Source organism: Balaenoptera acutorostrata, unplaced genomic scaffold (assembly GCF_949987535.1).
Source record: "Balaenoptera acutorostrata unplaced genomic scaffold, mBalAcu1.1 scaffold_597, whole genome shotgun sequence".
Classification (NCBI taxonomy): domain Eukaryota; kingdom Metazoa; phylum Chordata; class Mammalia; order Artiodactyla; family Balaenopteridae; genus Balaenoptera; species Balaenoptera acutorostrata.
This window is the reverse complement of record NW_026645980.1, coordinates 42,220-63,244: the sequence shown is the minus strand read 5'-3', so window position 1 is coordinate 63,244 and position 21,025 is coordinate 42,220. Positions and strand designations below refer to the sequence as shown.

Genomic DNA, 21,025 nt, shown 5'->3' with positions numbered 1-21,025 from the left:
ACTGGCAGTACGTTCCGCTCGCTAGGAAGGGACCCCGTGGTAATTCTCGAAGGTGACGTGTTCTTGACTTCTAGCCTCCATCTCAGGTTCATCTTTACCCTTCCCAGCTAAGGCTGGCTAAGGGACGAAGGCAGTGCCCAAGTCTTGTTTGTTTTTCTATCTCCAGCACCAGGGCAATGCTCAGTAGGTGTTGCTTATATGAAGGGATGAGTCAATTTATTAATTTAACAAACACTCATTGCACACCCTCATGTGCTGTGCACTCTGCTGAACACAGTAGAGAACAAAATAGACAGAATTCCTGCCCTCAACTGAGCTTGTGGTCATAGTGTTTCTCAGTGAGAGTACTATTGGCACTTGGGGTGAGACGATTCTTTGCAGTGTGGGATGGTCCTGTGCATTGCAGGATGTTCAACATCCTGACTTCTGGCCCACTTAGCACCCTGGAGTCATTGTGACAGCGAGAAATGCCTCTACACATTTCCAAATACTTCCAGGGGCTGGGAGGACCCACCCCTGGCTGAGGGCCACTGCTGAGGGACTTGACAGGACATGAGGGAAGGAAGGCCATCCCCAAGGTATGAACGTGTTGAGTCCTCCAAATCCACATGGAATTGGTGGTTTAGAACTGGGAAATCAAATTTGTCCCAGAAAGGTGTAAAATAATCCTTCAGTGGCTGAGTCAGGCCCCAGAAGCCTGTAAGGTAGCCTAGGTCCACAGTTACCTCGGGCTGGCTTAGGGCTGAGCTGCAGGCAACCTGATGGCAGTTTTGAACATGATGAGATGATGAGATGGTATTTTGAGAATGTTCAGAAAACAGCCACTATTTGATCCCAGGTGTACATTAGAAGTCAACCTCAAGATATAGATTTAGGATAAATCCACTTTGAAGTGGGAGTTAGGGTTGAGACCCAGCATCCATTAAGATCATCAAGGGAGAAGGTATTGGGGAAAAGATGAAGAATGAGTTCAGAACAGAGGCTGAAGCTAGAGGAGTAGGCCCTGGGGGCACCTCTGCCCCTTCGTTTCCATTCCCAAGGTCAGCACCCTAGTTCAGGGCCTCTGCTCATGCCACGACCATTGCAGCAGCCTCCTAACTGGCCTCCGTTTTTCTTCTGGTCTCTCTGCCTTCCAGAATTATCTTCTTAAAACCTGGCTTTCATCACGTCCCTTCCCAACATTCACCAGGTCCAGCCTCACACCCTAACCCCCTGCAGTCACGCTGCCCAGCAAGCTGGCTCCAGATTCTCCTTCAAGGATTGTTGGTGCTCATCTCCTAGACCTTACCATCTGGCCGCACAGAGCGCCAAACACACGCTGTCCTTCTTTCATCGATGCCACCTCCTCCCCTGGGATACCCTTTGACCCTCTCTCCATTTGGAAAAATAAATTCAGGCTTCAAGGCTGAGTTCAAGCCTCCACTCTTTTGTAAAGCTTTCCCCCACCCCTCAGAGGCAAGCACACTTTCCCATCTCTGTACCTCCCTCTCCAGCTGTGGGGCTTCTGTCTCTCCCACTAGACGGAGAGTTCCCTGAGGGCAGCAGCCATGTTTTGCTTTGTCATCCCATTACCCAGCCTAGTGTGAAGGGACGGGAAAGTGGGCTTGGGGATGGGCTGGTAGGACAGGGCAAAGAGAAAGTACAATGGTTTCCCCCAAGCCTGACCATGCATCCACTTGAGCCACTTTTAACTGCTCTCTCCATAAGCACTGTCTTCGGATGAGGGTTAGTGAAAGAGCTAAGGGAGAGAAGGAAAAAGATGGAGAGCCAAGCTGTGGGCGGGCAGAAAGAGCTGAATGGAGAAGAGAGGAGAGGCTGAGAGGATGAAAGAGGAGAGGAGAGAGCCAGGGTCTGCATCAACAGCTTCCATACATAGGAATTCAAATAACCTGGAATGGAATAAGAAAAGATTTGGGAGGCTTCCCTGGTGGCGCAGTGGTTGAGAATCTGCCTGCCAATGCAGGGGACACGGGTTCGAGCCCTGGTCTGGGAAGATCCCACATGCCGCGGAGCAACTAGGCCCGTGAGCCACAACTACTGAGCCTGCGCGTCTGGAGCCTGTGCTCCGCAACAACAGAGGCCGCGATAGTGAGAGGCCCGCGCACCGCGATGAAGAGTGGCCCCCACTTGCCACAACTAGAGAAAGCCCTCGCACAGAAACGAAGACCCAACACAGCCAAAAATAAATAAATAAATAAATAAATTTTTTTTAAAAAGACATCTTCTTAAAAAAAAAAGAAAGAAAGAAAAGATTTGGGACTCTGGAAATGAAAGCAGCTGCCTAGGCAGGTCAGCTGAATGTACAGTTAATTAATAGGCATTAGTGCCCTTCAGTGACCAGCTGTGCATGGAATCACGTCCTGCTGGGATCAAATGCCAGCTGCCCAGGATGCCCATTTAGTAAAGAGCAAAAAACAGCATTGGCATAAAAGAGCCAGAGAATTCCTCAGAGAGATCTTCCTAAGGGCACCAGGGGCCACTGGAACTCCATAGTTGCACCATACCACTGGCCTGGCTCTTGCCAAAGATAAGGGGACACGAGAAAAAAAACAACATGTAGTGAGCAGCTAGTATCCCAGAGGCCACACCAGACGCATTTTACGCACACAAGCTCTTTTGATCCTTAATGCAACTCTGTGAGGTAGGTATCGTCTCTATTTCACAGGTTAGAAAATTGAGGTCCTTGGAGGGTTAAGAATCTTACCCAAGGGCACATAGCTTCAAAGTCCTGGATCCAGGATTCCAGTGCAGTTCATCCCCTCTCCGATTGGCAGCAATTTTCTCCCCGGTCTTGCTGACTTTGGCTGTGGGGCTGATCTCTGGATTGATTTCTCTGAACATAAACAAAATACCATCAGTTTTTCCTGGCTCTGGAATGAGTCCTCAGAATCATGTGCTGTTTTCCAGTTTGCAGCTGGGTGCCTTTGCTGGGTGTTCACGAATATGAAGCAATAGGCCTTGTCCTGAGCATCAACAGTGTGCACTCAAAAAATGCCAGGGTGCTTTTCTTCCCAGAAGATACTTCAGGCTGGGGGATTTTAGCCTGTGGAGCCGAGTTTTCTATTTTCTCTTCCTTCCCAATGATCTGCCAGTGATCTGGTTGATGGCTGCCAGGCAAAATTTAAAATCCTTTTCAAAATCATGGTACCTTTGAGATGTTGCCCACATTGTGTTCTGACTATCTCTGGGACCCATCCCTATCTGCTCAGTGGTTGCTGGATGCCATCCGTCTGCTGCCAGCCTGTGAGTGATGGTGAGCAAGGGACAGGAGGTAGGAACAGGGCAGGTGTGGACAGTGTTTCCCAGAATTCTGATGTGACATGGTTAGGCCAACTCACGGAGGAGCCAGTGGAGGCAGAGGCTGGACCCAATCGGGGGCAAAATGGCACGCAGCACAGCCCCCATAGAGTTGTGGCTTTAGGGTGGGGTAGGTTGGCTAGAAAGTCTGTGATGATAGTTTTTTGATAGTTTTTATTTTTTTTGGCTGTGTTGGGTCTTCGTTTCTGTGCGAGGGCTTTCTCTAGTTGTGGCAAGCGGGGGCCACTCTCCATCGCGGTGCGCGGGCCTCTCACTTCCGCGGCCCCTCCCGTTGCGGAGCACAGGCTCCAGACGCGCAGGCCCAGCAGTTGCGGCCCACGGGCCCAGCCGCTCCGCGGCATGCGGGATCCTCCCAAACCAGGGCTCGAACCCGTGTCCCCTGCACCGGCAGGCAGACTCCCAACCACTGCGCCACCAGGGAAGCCCTGTGATGATAGTTTTATGGAATTGTTCTGGAGTCAGGTACACTCTGGGAACCTTTGGGGCTGGGCCTTTGGCCTAGAGTTGTGTGTCCTGCACAAGTAGTCATGGATTAGGATTATCGAGCTGCATGCAGGGCCTTCTGAAATCTTGTGGAATAACAGAATTTTCAGTGATATGCAGTGTTAAGAGGTGACAAGTCTCTGATCTTGGGTTTGGGCTTTTGCTCTGGTCATTTTAGTGAACAGGATTTTTCGGCATCACCTTCAAAGTCTATTTCAAATCCGACCATGTCTCACCACCTCCATTGCTACCACCTAGTCCAAGCCATCATCCTCTCTTGCCTGCCACTAGTCTCCTAAAATGATGCTGTTAAAACATAGTCTATGTCAGTCTTTTGCTCAACATCCTCTAATTGTTCCCCATCTCATTCATATTAAAAGTCTTTAGGGTAGCCTGCGAGGCCCTCAGAATCTGCCACCCCCCCTACCTCCCTGACATTATCTCCTACAAATCCTTCCGTCACCTCCTTCATCCCAGCCACACTCGTCTCCTGATCATTCTTTAAGCTTTCCAGGCACATTCGTGCTTTGTGCCTGCTTTTCCTTCTGCCTGGAATGCTTTACCCCAGTGTGTCAGTCAGGATCCTGGGAGAGAGTGGTTATGGAAACTGGGGAAAGGTTGTTGTATGGAGAAGGCCACCTGACAGGAATTGTGGTCTTTGGTGGAGGGACGCAGCCAACCCGTGATGAACCTGCACAGCGAGAGCTGATGAAAAAAATCTCACTTTCTCTTTCCTTCTGATCTCCTTGCAGGTGCCTCCCATTGGTCAAACCTAACCCGAAGTCAGAGGGCGAGGGAACCTGTCGATGCAGTCTATACAGGTCAGCCTACCAAGGCACGAAGCTGGGTGGAAAAGGGTGGACAAGATCTGGAGGGGCAAATGGAAAATGTGCACAACCTCTGCATAGCTTTGTAGCTGGCTCCCTCACTTCCTCCAGCCCTCCACTGAAATGTTACCTTCTCAGTGAAGCCTTCTCTGGCCACCATTTCTAAAATTTCAGCCCCCAGCACCCAACACCTTACATCCTTTCATGCTATGTTTTCGTATAGCACTTAATACCACATAACATATAATTTATTTAGCTTGCCTATCATCTGCTCCCCCACTAGAATGGGAGCTCCATGAGGGCAGGGACTTTGATTCACTGCTATTATCACTGCCTAGAATAGTATACAGTAGGTGCTCAATAAATATCTGGTCAATGAATGAAGCACTCTCAGAGGCCCCCCTACGGTGAGTCTGCTCTCAGCCAGGCACAGCTGGGGGTAGGTGTTCAATTGCTATTCATGCCTGCTGCTCTCAGTTTCCTCCAAAGAGGATCGACTGCTGCTGCCATATTTCAAGTCAGAGGGTGGGGAGGCCTTTGGTGCCCTCAGCATTGAAACTTGCATGACAGTTTGTCAACTCGAACCTTATGGAAACTGCTGTTGCATTGATTAGCATGGGCTGAGCTTTGTGTGTTTTTAAATCAGCAGCAGTGGGTAGATTCACAGTCATGGGGACATTGGCCCTTCCAGGTGGTACTTCCATACCTCAATAGTAGTGCTAATGGGCCTGTTTCCAAGTAAGGTGGGCCCAGGAGGCATTTCCTTGAGGCTCAAGGACAGGGGGATGTGAGCTGGGCCCTCTGGCCACAGTGGTGGTGAAACAGGGATAGGTCAGATCAGGACAAGCAAAACAGGTTTGAATTCCTAGTATACTGTAGCTGTGTCCAGGATAATGTTTTTACTATACAAGTGGTATATGAAGATATTCTCATTGTGAAAAAAATCAAACAGTCCAGCTACAGTTAAAATCCTCTTCCCTCCCCTGGTCTGCTCCCCAGAGGTAACAACCACTGTTATCAGCAAAGAGTGCTCTCTTCCCAATCTCTTTCTATGTATACATAGTTTGGTCGTATGTGGGTATTTAAAAATAAATGGTATTACACTGTATATACTGATCTGTAACTTGCTTTTTTTCAGTTAACAATGTATCTTGGAAACCTTACCATGTCAGGACACATGGATCTAACTCATTCTTTTTCAATCAAACTTTTCATTTTGAGGTAATTGAAGATTCACATGCAGTTTAAGAAATAATAGATCCCATATACCCTTCACCCAGTTTTCCTCAATGGCAACCTCTTGGAAAACTATAGGACAATATCACCAGCAGGATAGTAACACTGATACAGTCAAGATACAGAAAATTTTCATCACCACAAGGATCCTTCAAGTTGCCCTTTCATAGCTACACCCAGTTTTCTCCCCACCCCCCACCTCCTCCTTACCCCCTGGCAACCACTAATCTGTTCTCCATTTCTAAAATTAGGTCATTTTGATAATGTTATGTAAATAAAATCATCCAGTGTGTAACCTTTAGGGATTGTTCGGTTTTAAGTCAATATAATTATCTGGAGATTCATCCAGGTTGTTGTGTGTATCAAGGGTCTGTTTCTTTTAATTGCTGAGTAGTTTTCCATGGCTTGGATGTACCACAAATAGTTTATCCATTCGCCTGTTGAAGGACATATGGATTATTTCCAGTTTTTGGCTCTTATAAATAAAGCTGCTATGAACAATCATGTAACAGGTTTTTATGTGAACAGAGGTTTTCATTTCTCTGGGATACATGTCCAAGAGTGCAATTGCTGGGTCATATGGTAGTTGCAAGTTTAGCTTTTAAAGTAACTTGCCAAACTGTTTTCCAGAATAGCCATACCATTTTACATTCCCATCAGCAATGTATGAGGGATCCAGTTTCTTGGCGTCTTCTCCAACATTTGGTGCCGTCATTTTTAAAAATTTTTAGCCATTCTGATAGGTATGTAGTGTATCTTATTGTGGTTTTAATTTGCATGTCCCTAAAAGCAAGTGATAGAACATCTTTTCATGTGCTTATTTGCCATCCATATATCCTTTTCAATGAATTATCTGTTCATGTCATTGTTGATTGTCATGTATAAAATCTAGCCTGTATGCCTAGCTCTAGATTTCAAATATTTTCCTTTCTGTAAAAATTTTATAGTTTTACATTTTACATTTAAGTTCGTGATGCATTTTTTCAGCTTTATTGAAATATAATTGACATATAATATTGTGTAAGTTTAAGGTGTACAACATGATTTGGTGCACATATATATGTTTCAAAATGATTACCAAAATAAGGTTAGTTTGTGACACATTTTAAGTTGATTTTTTGGGAATTTTGATAGGAATTGCACCAAACCTGTATATAAATTTGGGGAGAATTGACAACTTTACTATGTTGAGTCTTCTAATCCATGAACACAGTATATTTCTCAATTTATTTAGGTCTCTTTGAATTCTTTCATCAGCATTTTGTAGTTTTGAGCATACAAGTCCTATACGTGTCTTGTTATATTTACACTTAAGCATTTTATTTTGAGAAACTGTAAATGGTATTGTATTTTTAAATTTTGGCATCCATTTGTTCATTGCTGGTATGTAGAAATATGATTTATTTCTGTATGCGTATCTTGTATCCTGCAACCTTGCCAAACTCATGTATTACTTCTAGAAACTGTTTTGTAGTTCCTTGGGATTTTCTACATATACCGTCAGATTATTTCCAAATAGGGACAGTTTTATTTCTTCCTTTTCAATCTGTATGCCTTTTATTTCCTTTTCTTGCCCGATTGTACTGGCTAGAACTTCCAGCATTATGTTGAATTTGAGTGGTGAGGGCAGACATTCTTGCCTTGTTCCCAATCTGAGGAGGAAAGCATTATCTTTCACCATTAAGTTTAGTGTTAGCTGTAAGTGTTTTGTAGATGCTCTTTTTCAAGTTGAGGAAATTCCTTTCTTTTCCTATTTCTGAGAGGGTTTTTTTTTCTTTTTATCATAATGGGTGTTGGATTTTGTTAAGTGCTTTTTCTGCATTGATTGATATAATTGTGTGATTGTTCTTCTTTAGTCTATTAATATGGTGGATTGCATTGATTTATTTTCAGATATTGAAACTGTCTTGAATCTCTGGAATAGACTCCACTTGATAATGGTCTATAATTCTTACTGAATTCTAAATACTAATGTTGTGTTTGAGGAGTTTTACTTCTATTTTCATGAGAGATATTTGTCTGTAGTTTTCGTTTTTGTGTGCGACTGTCATCTGGTTTTGGCATCAAGATAATACTAGCTTCATAAAATTATTTGGGAAGCATTTTCTCCTCTTCTATTTTCTGGAAGAGATTGTGTAGAATTGGTGTTAATTCTTTAAACATTTGGTAGAATTCTCCAGTGAAACCATGGGGCCTGGGTATTTCTTTTTTGGGAGTTTTAAAATTATGAATTCAATTTTCTTAATAGTGATAGGGCTATTCAAATCATCTATTTCCTACTGAGTGAGTTTTGGGCGTTTGTGTTTTTCAAGGAATTGGTCAGTTTCATCAAAATTCTCTAAGTGTATAGAGTTGTTCTTAGTGTTTATTCCTTTATTATCCTTTTGATGTCTGAAGGGTCTGTAGTGATATTCATTTCATTCCTGATATTAATAACTTGTGTTTTCTCTTTTTTTTCCTCTCTCTGTAGGTCTTACTGGAGTTTGTCAGTTTTGCTGATCTTTGTTTCATTGATTTTCTCTAATTGTCTTCCTGTTTTCAATTTTATTGATTTCTGCTCTTAATTTCCTTTCTTCTGGCTTTATCTTGCACTTTTTTTTCTAGTTTCTTGAGGTGGAAACATAGATTATTGATTTGACACTTTTTCTCTTTTCTATAAATTTCCCTTTACACACTGCTTTAGTTGCATCCCACAAATTTTGCTATGTTGTATTTTCATTTTTATTCTGTTTAATGTATTTTTTAAAATTCCTCTTGAGATTTCATCTTTGACCCATGGATTATTTAGAAGTGTGCTGTTTGGTTTTCAAGTGTTTAGATATTTCCTGTTATCTTTCTGTTATTATTGATTTCTAGTTTGATTCCATTGTGGTCACAAAATACATTTCATTTTATTTCAATTGTTTTTTTTAATTTGTTAAGGCTTGTTTTATGGCACAGGATATGGTGTAACATAGCTTGTTCCATGGGCACTTGAAAAGAATGTGTAGTCTTCTTTGTTGAATGGAGTGTTCTGTAAATGTTAAATTAGAAACCGTTGGTTGAGGGTGTTGTTGAGTTCTGTATCCTTGCTGATTTTCTGTCTAGTAGGTCCATCCCAGCTCCCCACTCAGCCTTCTTCAACATCACCCCAGTAGGGAGGTTATACCTGGTTAGTTCAGCAAGGGTGAAAGTCTGTGTTTTCAACCCTTTCTTTGCAGGTGGGGTTGAGGGTTGGGGCCACATTTTTCTTTTCCTGTGATGTTTGGCTGGAATAGATCAGTTAGTGTCTAAAATTTTCTATCTGGCTGGTATACCGCCTTTTCTGGTCCTTTGGTTAGAGAGATAGGCTTTTTTGTTTTTGTTTTTTGTCTGCACCCATTGGTGTTTCCATGTTGCAAGCTTTTTAAGCTCCAACTCTGAGATACATGAGGCAAAACAAATCCAGGGAACTTAGCACTGTGTCATCCCTCGAGTCCTGAGGTCTCTCTGATGTCCCTTCTCCCCACCTTTCAGAGTCTTCTTGTGTCTCTTTTATTTATAATGTTCAAGAGTTTCAGTTGTACTTAGTTTGTAGTGGGGGAATCGGGGAAAAAAGTTTATCTACTCCATCTTCCCAGAAGCAGAAGTCCTAACTTATTCTTTTAAAATGTTACACAATTTTGCAGAGTATGACATTTATAAGAGTTTATTTAACTATTTACCCATTTGATGAACTCAGGTTGTTTCTAAATTTTGACAGCTGATATTTCAATAAGCATCCATTCAATAAACATTTGTGTACACGTGCAAGAGCTTTTTTGGGATAGATGCGAAGAAGTAGAGTTGCTGGGTAATAGGGATGTGCATTTTACATACTAATAGGTATTACCAAATTCCTACCTGTGATGCCTGTCCTCCACCCAGCAGTGTATGAGAGTATCAGTTTTGCTCAGCTCCATGCCAACACTTGACAGAATCAAACTTTTAGTTACCAGTGTAATGGGTGAAAGATGGTATCTGATGGTTCTTTTCATTTGCCTTTCCTTGATTACTAGATGTTGTGAATTTTCCCAAATGTCTATTAGCCATTTGTAACTCTCCTTTTGAATTGACTGACCATATACTTTGCTATATATCTTTTGAGTTGTCTGCCTTTTTTATTGATTTATGGTAATTATATATAGAGATTAATTTTTATATAGTATACATAGCAAATAATATTTTCCCCAGTTTATCATTTGTCTTTTAACTTTATTGATGGTGTCTTTCATCTAAGAAATGTTCTTATGTAGATTTAAATTTATCAAGCATTCCTTCATGGCTTTTGTGTTGTGTATGTGTGTTGTTTAAAAAGGATTTCTCTACACCAGAGTCACAAATATATATGCCTACATGCTTCCCGTTGTGGTTATAGGTATGTTTTATTTTTTCATATTTAGTTGTTTGAGCTATCTGGAATGTCTGTGTGTCTGTGTGCCTGTGTGCCTGTGTGCAGGCATGTACTATGAGGCAGGAATCTAATTTAGTTTTTTTCAAATGGAAAACCAGTTGTTCTATTGAATAGTTCATCCTTTCACCACAGACTTATAAATGACACATATTATTTATTTAATATCTTATTACATGAGTTGGCTAGGGAGCTCTCTGTTCTCTTTTATTCATTTACTTGTCTATTTCTGTGCCAATGCCACACCCTATTAATTATTATAGATTTGATACCTTATATAATGAATCATCCTTCATTGTCCTTTTTCCTCCAAAACTGTTTTAGCTCTTCTTGTACATATTCTCTTTCATATGGATGTTAAAATCAATTTGTCAAGTTTTATGAAAAATTCCTATGGAGATTTGATTGGAACAGCAATTAGTTTATAGATTAATTTAGGGAGAATTGACATGTTTTCTCCTTTTCCCCACACAACTTTTCCTCCTTCATGAAGAATATTGGAGCCCACATGAAAAATGCCTAGGGGCTAAAGAGCACACATAAGCCCCTTCTACACAAACACACACACACACACACACACACACACACACACACACACCACTTGTTTCTGTGTATTTGTGAAAGCCTGCGCTTAGGCTCCAAAGGTAAATATCTATTGGAAACATGGGCTCTGGGCACTAGGGCTGTTGTTCATTGGTACTCCCAAAGTGGGGGCAACTCCTTTTCCTGATCAAAAAGAAACAACCCCCCCAAACTCTGGCTTGATAACATACTTTGTTGGACTTCAAGGAAGGAAGTGGGGAGTAGATGAAGGAGACAAGCAGCACATGGTAACATTAGGAGACAGTGGGGTCATGATTTTTTATCCAGGAGAGCTCAGGATAATGGCAAGTATGAATGGTGAAGGATGGAAAGTACCAGGAATTAGGAGTGGCCCCCTCTTCCATGCTGGTGTCTATGGGGTGGGGTCCTGAGGAACTAGGGAACCACCTGTTCCCAGCAAGGTGCTCTTATTCACTGTGTCCATCTATATACAGTATATATTGGAAGACGGGCTGGGCTGGCATCTGGGCCCATTGGGCCTGATGTTCTGGATAGACCATAGTGTGGGTTTGGAAGCAGATCTGGCTACCTTTGGGCTCACTCCCATAAAACACTCCCAAGTCCCATGGGGTTTCTGTCTTGGTGGGTGTTCTGATGCCTGGATAGTTTACCCTTGTATAAGAATGGTGTATTCTATCACAAAAGGGCCATGCTGCCTGCCCAGAGGTGTGCCCCTTCAGTGTTGCTATCTGGTAGCAGGTACTCACAGCCAGTTGCACAGATCTTGATGCCTGGCTTTGGGTGGGGCTGCTAGAGCAGCTCAACCTACCTGCTCAGGTGTTTCAGCAAACTGTAAGCCCAAGAAGGATATTTAGTAGTATGAGGCAGCCTTGGAGTTTAGCTGGAGCCCTCCAAACTTTTCCTAAGGAGGAAGTAGGGGCTGGTTTAGGGGTTCTTTGCCATGTGCAGATGCTGTCTGGGCAAGCAGCTCTGCCCTCACCTATGTTCCATTCAGCTGACAGGATGGACACTGCCCCCAGACATCTTTATTCTCCCCCACAAGGTCATGTTCTCCAAGGCAGGGGTGGGGCCTGAGCTACGAGCACCACTCTCTGAATCTTAACATCTAACAAGGCCGACAAAACATCACTCTGGTAAAGAAGGCAAAATCAAGTGCAGTAAATACCTTAGGAGAGGTACAAAGTGCTATGTGGAGTTTACTAACCTCACTTTTGAAAATCCAATCTATCAATAAGCCTTTTCCCACCCCAATGTCTTTTGGATCTGTACCTTTTTTTCCCACTTTCATGACTCTGATTTAGGCCCTACTGAGCACTACTGGACTACCTCAGGGGCCACTTCTCTGATCTGTTTTCCTCTGGTGCATCTTCCGAACTCAAAGCTCTAATCACGTCCTCTGCTCCCTAATAAAACATCTTGACAGAATCAAGCCCAATGTCCACCTGACTTTCTTCTTAAATGCCATTTACAGCTTTTCCTTTATTTCCAAAATGGCAAGTGTTTACTATAGTGCTTGACTTTCAAAGTCCTTATGATGCGTCCCAACCTTCCCTTCCTGTGTATGTCTGTAAGTGGGGTTGGGGGGCGGTTAGGAGGACAATGCAGCTTGATGCTGTGTAAAGCGCACCTTGAACTCTGGGGTCAGAGATAACTGGTTCATCTAGTCTCTCCTCTGCGTCTTAGCTGCTGCATGACCCTGGCCCTCACTTCACGTTTCTGTCGCCCTCAGTTTCCCATTCTGTTAAGGCCATGTAACAAAACAACCCCTATTCGAGGGTAGCGATGAAGACTCAGTGAGAGTGGAGGTGAGTGGGGCTTCCAGGGCCGGAAGCTTCCCCAAGTTGGGGGTTCAGGAAGGGCGGGGCCCGGGCCGGCGGAGCAGGTGCCACCGTTGGGGGACCGCCCGGGGCTGCTTTTCGTGCGCAGAGCACCTCCACGCGTCTTGGTGCGTCACCAGGCGCTGGCAGAGGCGGCGAGCCTGCAGGGGCGGCCTGTGCGGGCGCAGCCAGCGGGATGAGTCACGATCCCTCAGCTCCTCCGCAACATGAGGCTCCTCGAAAGCTGCCCGGCCCCCGCCGGCCTTCCTCCCCCGCCCGGCTGAGCGGCAGAGCCGCCCCGCGTCAGGCAGAGGGCGCTGCAGTGCAGCCGCTCCAGCTGCCAAAGGCAGGCACCGCGTCTGGCTCAGAGGGAAAGATCCCGGCCCCGGAGGCGGGGGGAAGGTCTCTGCAGCCCCAGTGGTGGCTTTGTTTTTAACGAAAACGCTTGTTTTTAACACAGAAGTGAAATGTACCTCAAAATGATCAGTCCCTACCCTCTTGCACTGTTGGTGGGAATGTAAATTGATACAGCCACTATGGAGAACAGTATGGAGGTTCCTTAAAAAACTACAAATAGAACTACCATACGACCCAGCAATCCCACTACTGGGCATATACCCTGAGAAAACCATAATTCAAAAAGACACATGCACCCCAGTGTTCATTGCAGCACTATTTACAATAGCCAGGACATGGAAACAACCTAAGTGTCCATCGACAGACGAATGGATAAAGAAGATGTGGCACATATATACAATGGAATATTACTCAGCCATAAAAAGAAACGAAATTGAGTTATTTGTAGTGAGGTGGATGGACCTAGAGTCTGTCACACAGAGTGAAGTAAGTCAGAAAGAGAAAAACAAATACCATATGCTAACACATAGATATGGAATCTAAAAAAGAAAAAAAAATGGTTATGAAGAACTTAGGGGCAGGACAGGAATAAAGACGCAGACGTAGAGAGTGGACTTGAGGACACGGGGGGGGGAAGGGTAAGCTGGGACAAAGTGAGAGAGTGGCGTGGACATATATACACTACCAAATGTAGAATAGATAGCTAGTGGGAAGCAGCTGCATAGCACAGGGAGATGAGCTTGGTGCTTTGTGACCACCTAGAGGGGTGGGATAGGGAGAGTGGGAGGGAGACGCAAGAGGGAGGGGATATGGGGATATATGTATACGTATAGCTGATTCACTTTGTTACACAGCAGAAACTAACACAACAATATAAAACAATTATACTCCAATAAAGATGTTAAAAAAAAAAAAAAGATCAGTCCCTGTACAGAGCGATGATGCCAACAGGGCCATACTGGAGAGGGCCTCTTCTTGCTTGCCCCAAGCTTTTGAGCAGGGATGTGAGAAGCTGGTGACTTCCCCACTCTCCCCAGAGAAGGTCCCTGATAGGGTGGGTCCCCCTTTTCCAAAATATATCTGCCTAGGTGACCCAGCCCTTAATCTTGTCCTTTCTTGACCTTTCCCACCCGAGGTGATGGTTTCAAAGATTTGGGCTGACGCAGCAGAGGGCGGGGGGTGGGGTGGGGAAGAGCTCTAGCTATCAGGGGACCAGGGTTTCAGTACCAGCTCCATCTCGAGTGTGACCTCGGCCATTTCATTATTCATTCATTCAGAAAACATTCATTGTGTCCACAAGACACTGACCATGGCGGGAAGGGAGGAGGCCAAAGCTGTGAACCCAACCTTAAAACAGCTTATGCCTCACACAGGACCCCACACATAGGTGACCCATAAATATTTGCTGAATAAATGAATGCTACGTCTTAATCACTACACACAAAGGCAGGGAATTTTGGGTCACTGATGCGTCCCAGGTGCCTAGAACAGTGCATGACACACAGTAGGTGCTCAGTAGTTTGTCAGATAAATGATAAAGGAATACATTAAGCATTTTGTGAGCACAGAGAACACCTAACCCACAAGAGTAAGTGATGTTTGAACGAAGTCTTGAGGAAGAGTGGGTGTTAGCTAGGCACCCAGGGCCAGAGGGGAGGGCGATACAGGCAGAGAAGAACCTGTGCCAAGGTACAGAGCCCACGGTGTCCTCACCAATCTGTGCCTCAATTCGTTCCTATAAGAAAAAAAAAAAAAAAAGGATAGGGTTGGCCCTCTAATCTCTCAGATTCTTCGGGTTCTGAGATTCTCTGATTCTAAAAATGAATCCAGTTACCCAGGTTAGGGCCTGGACAGCTTTGCAGTTCAAGATATTCAGGTTTTGACTTTTGAGTGGGCCAATCTTCAGAATAAAGACTTGGCGATCTTAGGCACCCCTTTCCCATCCCCTTGCTCTGTCTTTTGTTTGTTTGTTTGTTTTGTTTTGTTTTGTTTTTTAATATCTTTATTGGCGTAGAATTGCTTTACAATGGTGTGTTAGTTTCTGCTTTATAACAAAGTGAATCAGTTATACATATACATATGTTCCCATATCTCTTCCCTCTTGCATCTCCCTCCCTCCCACCCTCCCTATCTCACCCCTCGAGGTGGTCACAAAGCACCGCCCTTGCTCTGTCTTAAACCTTGGAAATCTCCCTCGAATCCTCATACAATGAGTTATCTACGCCACAAAAACCAGCACTTATTTGTGTATCACCACGATTTTTCTTTGTATTCAATTGGTTTTTGAAATAAAGCCTTTGTTAATTTCATATTATTAAACTAACACAGTTAATTGTGGGCAAAACAGAAACGTATACAGAAGAAAATAAAAACCACCCATCCTTCACCTACCTGATGTAGTTCCTTGAAGATTTGTTATGCCTTCATTATAATACACACACCTGAGCTCATACAACACACCGTCACAGATGACTGTCATGTGAGCCTTACGTTCCCAGTGAAAGCATGAGCTGGAGGCAGTTCTCGCTTACGCTCCATTAGTTGTGTCTCTGATGGGAAGAGATGTTGGCTGGGACCCCAAAACTCCGATTCTTTAGCCAGGTGTAGACCATCATGTTAAGTCCTCAAAGACCATACTGTTCAGAGAACTTTTCTTTCTGAGGCAGGGCTTTGGACCTGAACCACTGTGGGGCCTTCTCACCCTACCTGGAGGTGGGCTAGAGTTGGGCTAGATTACATGGGGGCCACCAGGCCTCCTTTAATCCAGACCAGAGACAGCGCTGAGCAGCTTTCTGGGGGCCCTGGGGAGGGGCTGCTTGGGAACTTACTTCCCTACCTGCCTGAAGGGGGCCCCACAAATAAATCCATAACCCTGGCTTACTCAGTTTCCCTTGGTCCCTCCCATTAAAAGCTTCATCCCCAGCACACTGACCCCGTATTGTGTCATAGTTCCTTTCTATTCAATGTGGGATCCATGGGCCAGTGGCATAGACAACAAGCTCTCTAGGAGATGGTTTGTATATTAAAGTTTAAGAAGTAAAGTGCAGATTCTATTTCAGAATGTCTGGGGTGGAACCTGAAATTCTTCATTTTCTAACAAGTTCCCAAGTAATAGTGATGCAGCTGGTCCACGGACCACACTTTGAGTAGCAAAGATCTAGAAGTCTCTTTTGCCTTCCCTTGTCCTCCCTGAAGGTGAAGGGTTAGGAGAGGCCTTCAGCATTCCCTAGAGGTTAGAATATGTAGACACACACAAACACACACACACGAACACACACACACGAACACACACACACACGGAGTCAAGAGCTATGTCCTGGGTGTTGAGTAAATGTTTGATGAGTGAATGCATGAAGTTTAAGGATGAGAAGACTTCAAGGTACACTTGCACCCCTCCCACCCCTCAATGTGTTGCCCATTTCAGTGGCGATAGCATCAGCTTCAGTCACCAGATGGAATTGGTTCCTTAGCCAATTTTTTAAATTTTATTTTTATTTTTATTTGTTTTAAAATTCACATTTTAAAAAAATTTATTTATTTATTTTTGACTGCGTTGGGTCTTTGTTGCTGCATGCAGGCTTTCTCCAGTTGCGGTGGGCAGGGGCTACTCTTCGTTGTGGTGCGCAGGCTTCTCATTGCGGTGGCTTCTCTTGTTGTGGAACACGGGCTCTAGGTGTGTGAGCTTCAGCAGCTGTGGCACGTGGGCTCAGTAGTTGTGGCTCGCGGGCTCTAGAGCGCAGGCTCAGTAGTTGTGGAGCACAGGCTTAGTTGCTCCGCGGCATGTGGGACCTTCCCAGACCAGGGCTCAAACCCTTGTCCCCTGCATTGGCAGGTGGATTCTTAACCACTGCACCACCAGGGAAGTCCCTCCTTAGCCATTTTTGCCTGGCTTTGTCTTTCCCTTCTCACTGCTTCTATTCTCATTCAGACACTTCTCATCTATCCCCAGGCTTCCTCCTGTCTCTGGTCCCACTCCCCTCCAGTTTACCAATAATCCTCTGCAGCTGCACACCAGGCCTCGAAAAAATATTTCCAGAATCTTTCTTCTCCACTCTGAACTTGCTTTTACTACCACGGTGTGTCTGGTTCCTGGAAACCTTACCTGGTTTTCCCCACTCCCCCCAGCCCTGTTACAGCCTGCTGCTTAACTTGATGTTCACTTGGATCCAAGGTGCTGCCTCCGTGACCTGCCCTGCTGCGCCCTCACACCCAACTGCTTTTGCATTGCAGCCTCATTGCAGTGCCCCAGGCTCCTTCTTGGCCTGCAGGGAAAGTCAAACATGGCAACCTGGTTCTCTATTCACATATTTCTATCACTTTCTATATCTTGTGTCCATAAGTAAACTCTAAGCTCCTGGAGGGCAGGGTTGTCTGTGTCTTATTCCTCTCTTTCCCCCTTGCAGTATCAGCATCTTCATTCATTCATTCATTCATTTCTCAGAGGTTGAATATCCATTCTATGCTAGGCCTGGTACCAGGTGCTGGGGCAGCAGAGGAGAGGCAGACACAGTCTAGTATATTCTAGGAGATTCAGGGCAACAGGGAAGTCCACAAACGTGAGACTGGCAAACTGATTTTGAGCCCAGGCCAGTAGAAATATTTGTGAAAATGGTTGGTGAACAGGCAGGGCCTAACCATGCTTGGGACAGATCAGGAGGCAATTTGGGCTGGTGGATGTTGGAGGCCTACCTTAGGGGCTCTGGGGAGAAGTGGAAGAAAGAGATGGAGTATTGTCTACATTAGCACGCAGAAGGGGAAGTAGCAATTATGGTCCTGACCAAAACAATGTTTCCAGTTGTTACCTGAAACAATAGGATTTGGGGTGTAATTCTGAGAGGTGGGTGATGTCATGGGAATAGCACTAAAGTCAATTCTTTCTAGAACTCAGATTCCACGACCCTTTGACCTGGGTTTGGGTGCCAGCTCTCCCTCTTGCTTGCTGTCAGACCTTGGCAGGCCCCATTCCCCTGTGGCCTCGGCGTCTTCCTCTCTGACATGGCAGGATGTGGAGTGGGGTGGTGTGTGAGGAGTTGGGCTCGTGAACCGTAAGCTTCCTCCAAGCTCTTGACATCCGTGGCATGCGACGGGAGGAGAAGCACAGAGTAAGAAGGCTCAAGCAGCAGAGTGGACTAGAGTTGGGGAGGCAGGTGAGGAGTAGAGGGAGAGAGGGCCTGACCCAGGGCAGGTACTGGGGCATGAAGAGGGGCTAATGGATTAGTACCATATTTAGGAGGAAATGGAACTGACAGGAAGTGTCAACTGATCAGATGATGGAGAGAAAGAAGAAGGGAGAGGTCAAAGACGATGGAGATTTTGCTCCAATCCAGGAGGACGGAATAAGAGGAATCTTGGGTCACAGGCCCAGCACTGCCAGCAAACTGCCACGTGGCCTTCAGCAAGTCTTTGCTTCTTTCTGGGTGTCAGTTGCCACATCTGTACACTGAAGGGATGGCTTTGATCTACACAGACCCCCTCCCTAACCCATGACGACTGCAATAAGTTAGGGAGTGCTTCTGGTTTCCAAATTACCCTTTAGCTTGTTAGAGGTTTGGAGGCGAATTCTAGACTCTTAAGTGGGAAACCTGAAGCCATGGCAGAGCCTGTAACTGCAGCGCCTTGGGCAGTGGAGGTACGGGGATGGGGGGTGGGGGGGTTGGAGGGCAAGTGGGGCTACGAGAATAGGCCTTGGAGGCTGTCCTGAGGCAAAGCCCAAGGGCAGGCAGTCCCTGAAAAGGGGCTTGTTTCTTGGCCTCAGAAGACCTGGCCTTGGCAGTGTTTTAAAGGGGATATTTAAAGATCCCAGGTCCCAGAAGAATACAAATGGCACGGCCTTGTGCGTGGTGTTGGAGTCATCTTTGCCTAGTAGGGGAGCTTAGCTGGAGGTAGGGCTTTGCCCTGGGGTTTGGGTTAATGAACTCTGCACCCTGATCTATGAAAGCCCATTTGTAGATAACAATAAGAGCTAACACTTAAAGAGCACCTGCTGCGTCCTAGGCCTGGATCTAAGCACTTTACATGTACTCATCCACTCATTGCATCCTCACAGCAACCCTGTTTTACAGATGAGGAGACAGGCACAGAGAGGCTAAGTAGGTTGGCCCAGATCACGTAGCTATTGAGTAGAGGAGTGAGCAGACCTGTCTCCAGTGCAGTAAACCACAGTGGTATTAGCAGCATCTGGGACAGTCACCGGTAGAGTCACAGCTTTTTTTCATATCACATCACGGTTGTTGCAGGTATCTCAAGAAACCATTTCTCCTTATTACTGCCTCAAAAGTTTGTATTAGACCTACTGCTAGATATTGTTACACTGAATCTGTTCATCAAGAAGCACATATGACCAGATAGTAAATTGCATTTCAGTAATCAGTTTCCTTTGTAATCCTAAGTAGTTTATTTAATGTATTTAAAGGCATTTTTTTTTCTGAGAAAGGGTCCATAGACTGCCAAAAGGCTTTGCTGCATGCCCTAGAAGGCTCCTCTGATAGAGGGCAGGCTGGAGAGTTGGGAAGCGTGCACACCAGGCACCCCTCTGTGCCAGGCACTTCGCCCATGTACTTTCATTGCAGTCCCGTGACCCAGGAACTTGGTGTGATTATCCCACTTGACACACGAGGAGACCAGGGCTAGCGAGGAGGAGAGCCTCATGTACAGTCACCATCAAGTAAGTGGCCAGGCTGGGCTGTGCGTCCAGGTCTGTCTGACCAGAGTTTATTTTGTAACCACTACAGCTGTCTGTCTTCCTGGAAGGTGAGTGCCAGACCTCAAATGCAGTTTCCTCAAATACAAATGACCTCCCTAGGACAGCTGAATGCATACGAGGTGACACCATTTTTTCAGCCCCAGTGCATCTCCAGACCTAAGGTATGGGATGAAGGCCCTTCCAGGGAGGAGGGGAGTGTCTTGAGAGCAGTACCAGATTTGATGGTTGGCAGCCAGGGGGACGTGGCATAATGGCTGACAGCTGCATGCCTGAGCTCAAATCCCACTCTTGGACCAATTGCTTCACCTCTCAATGCCTCAGTTTCTTCAACTGCAAAATAAGGATAATAATGATACCGCCTACAGTGGTCATGAGGATTCAGTGAGGTAACAAAGCCTTTGACACTGTGTCTGGCATGATGGTGTGAGCCGTTGGCATTATTTTCTCCTGAGAGAGTGATATGCGTGGAGGGAAGAACTGCTTCTGGAAGAACTTTGGGAGATGCCAACCCTTTCTCTTTCCCCATACCTGTTGTCTGGTCACCCTTCCTCTGATTCCCTGATGTATTAAGCAGCAGGAACCCTCAAACCCATGGCTCGCACCTCTGACAGCACATTAAAATCACCTCTAGAGCTTTTACACCGGTGGTGCCCAGGGCGCCCTAGACTAACGGAATCTGACTCCAGGGGTGAGGCTTGAGTAGCAGCCTTTTTTTCCAAAGCTCCTCAGGAGATTCTTATGTGGAGACAGCTGAGAACCATGGCCTCAAAAGGAAATGAGGCTGTGTGCTGCTCTTTCGGGTGAGAAAGGAGGAGGGAGCTTGGAGACGGTGCCCCGCTCTGCAGACAGGATGAAAAGGAACAGAAGCCCAGGGGTGGAGAAGAGGTGGGAAGAAGGGGAGCTGGCGCCTGCAGTAAGAAAGAGCCACCAGGCCCTGCCAGGCTGATGGCCTAGGTGGTTTTCCTGCAGAGGAAATGGTAAATATGGGGACAAGGGGAATGTGCTCACAGCCTCTTTCTGTGCCCTCGAATGGCAGATCCTGACAGGTTGTTAACACCTTGTAAAGAACACGGGAGACAGGCTGTTCCTCCTCCTCCTCCCCTGGCACACACACAAAATGGCTCCCCGTCTACCCACTCACTAGCTCGCACCCGGATTCCACCCCCACCCAACCCAGCAGAAAGTCCCAACTCTGATCCTTGTAAATATCTGGCAGCTGGAACAGCACAGACTGCTGGGAGTCAGACGCCAGGACCCTAAGGGTGCTGCCTTCTGCTGTAACAGGAGACAGCAGCAAGCTGGGAGCATGGCA

At 45.6% G+C, this 21,025-nt stretch overlaps 1 protein-coding gene across 1 annotated transcript in view; it reads left to right on the top strand.

Moving 5' to 3' along the window:
* Window positions 1-21,025, top strand: part of LOC130706724 (NHS-like protein 2) — a 177,927-nt gene that overhangs the window by 120,022 nt on the left and 36,880 nt on the right. The window contains exon 2 of the mRNA XM_057539428.1: window positions 4,554-4,622. Within this exon, the coding sequence (XP_057395411.1) occupies window positions 4,554-4,622 (69 nt within the window). The remainder of the gene's footprint in view (window positions 1-4,553; window positions 4,623-21,025) is intronic.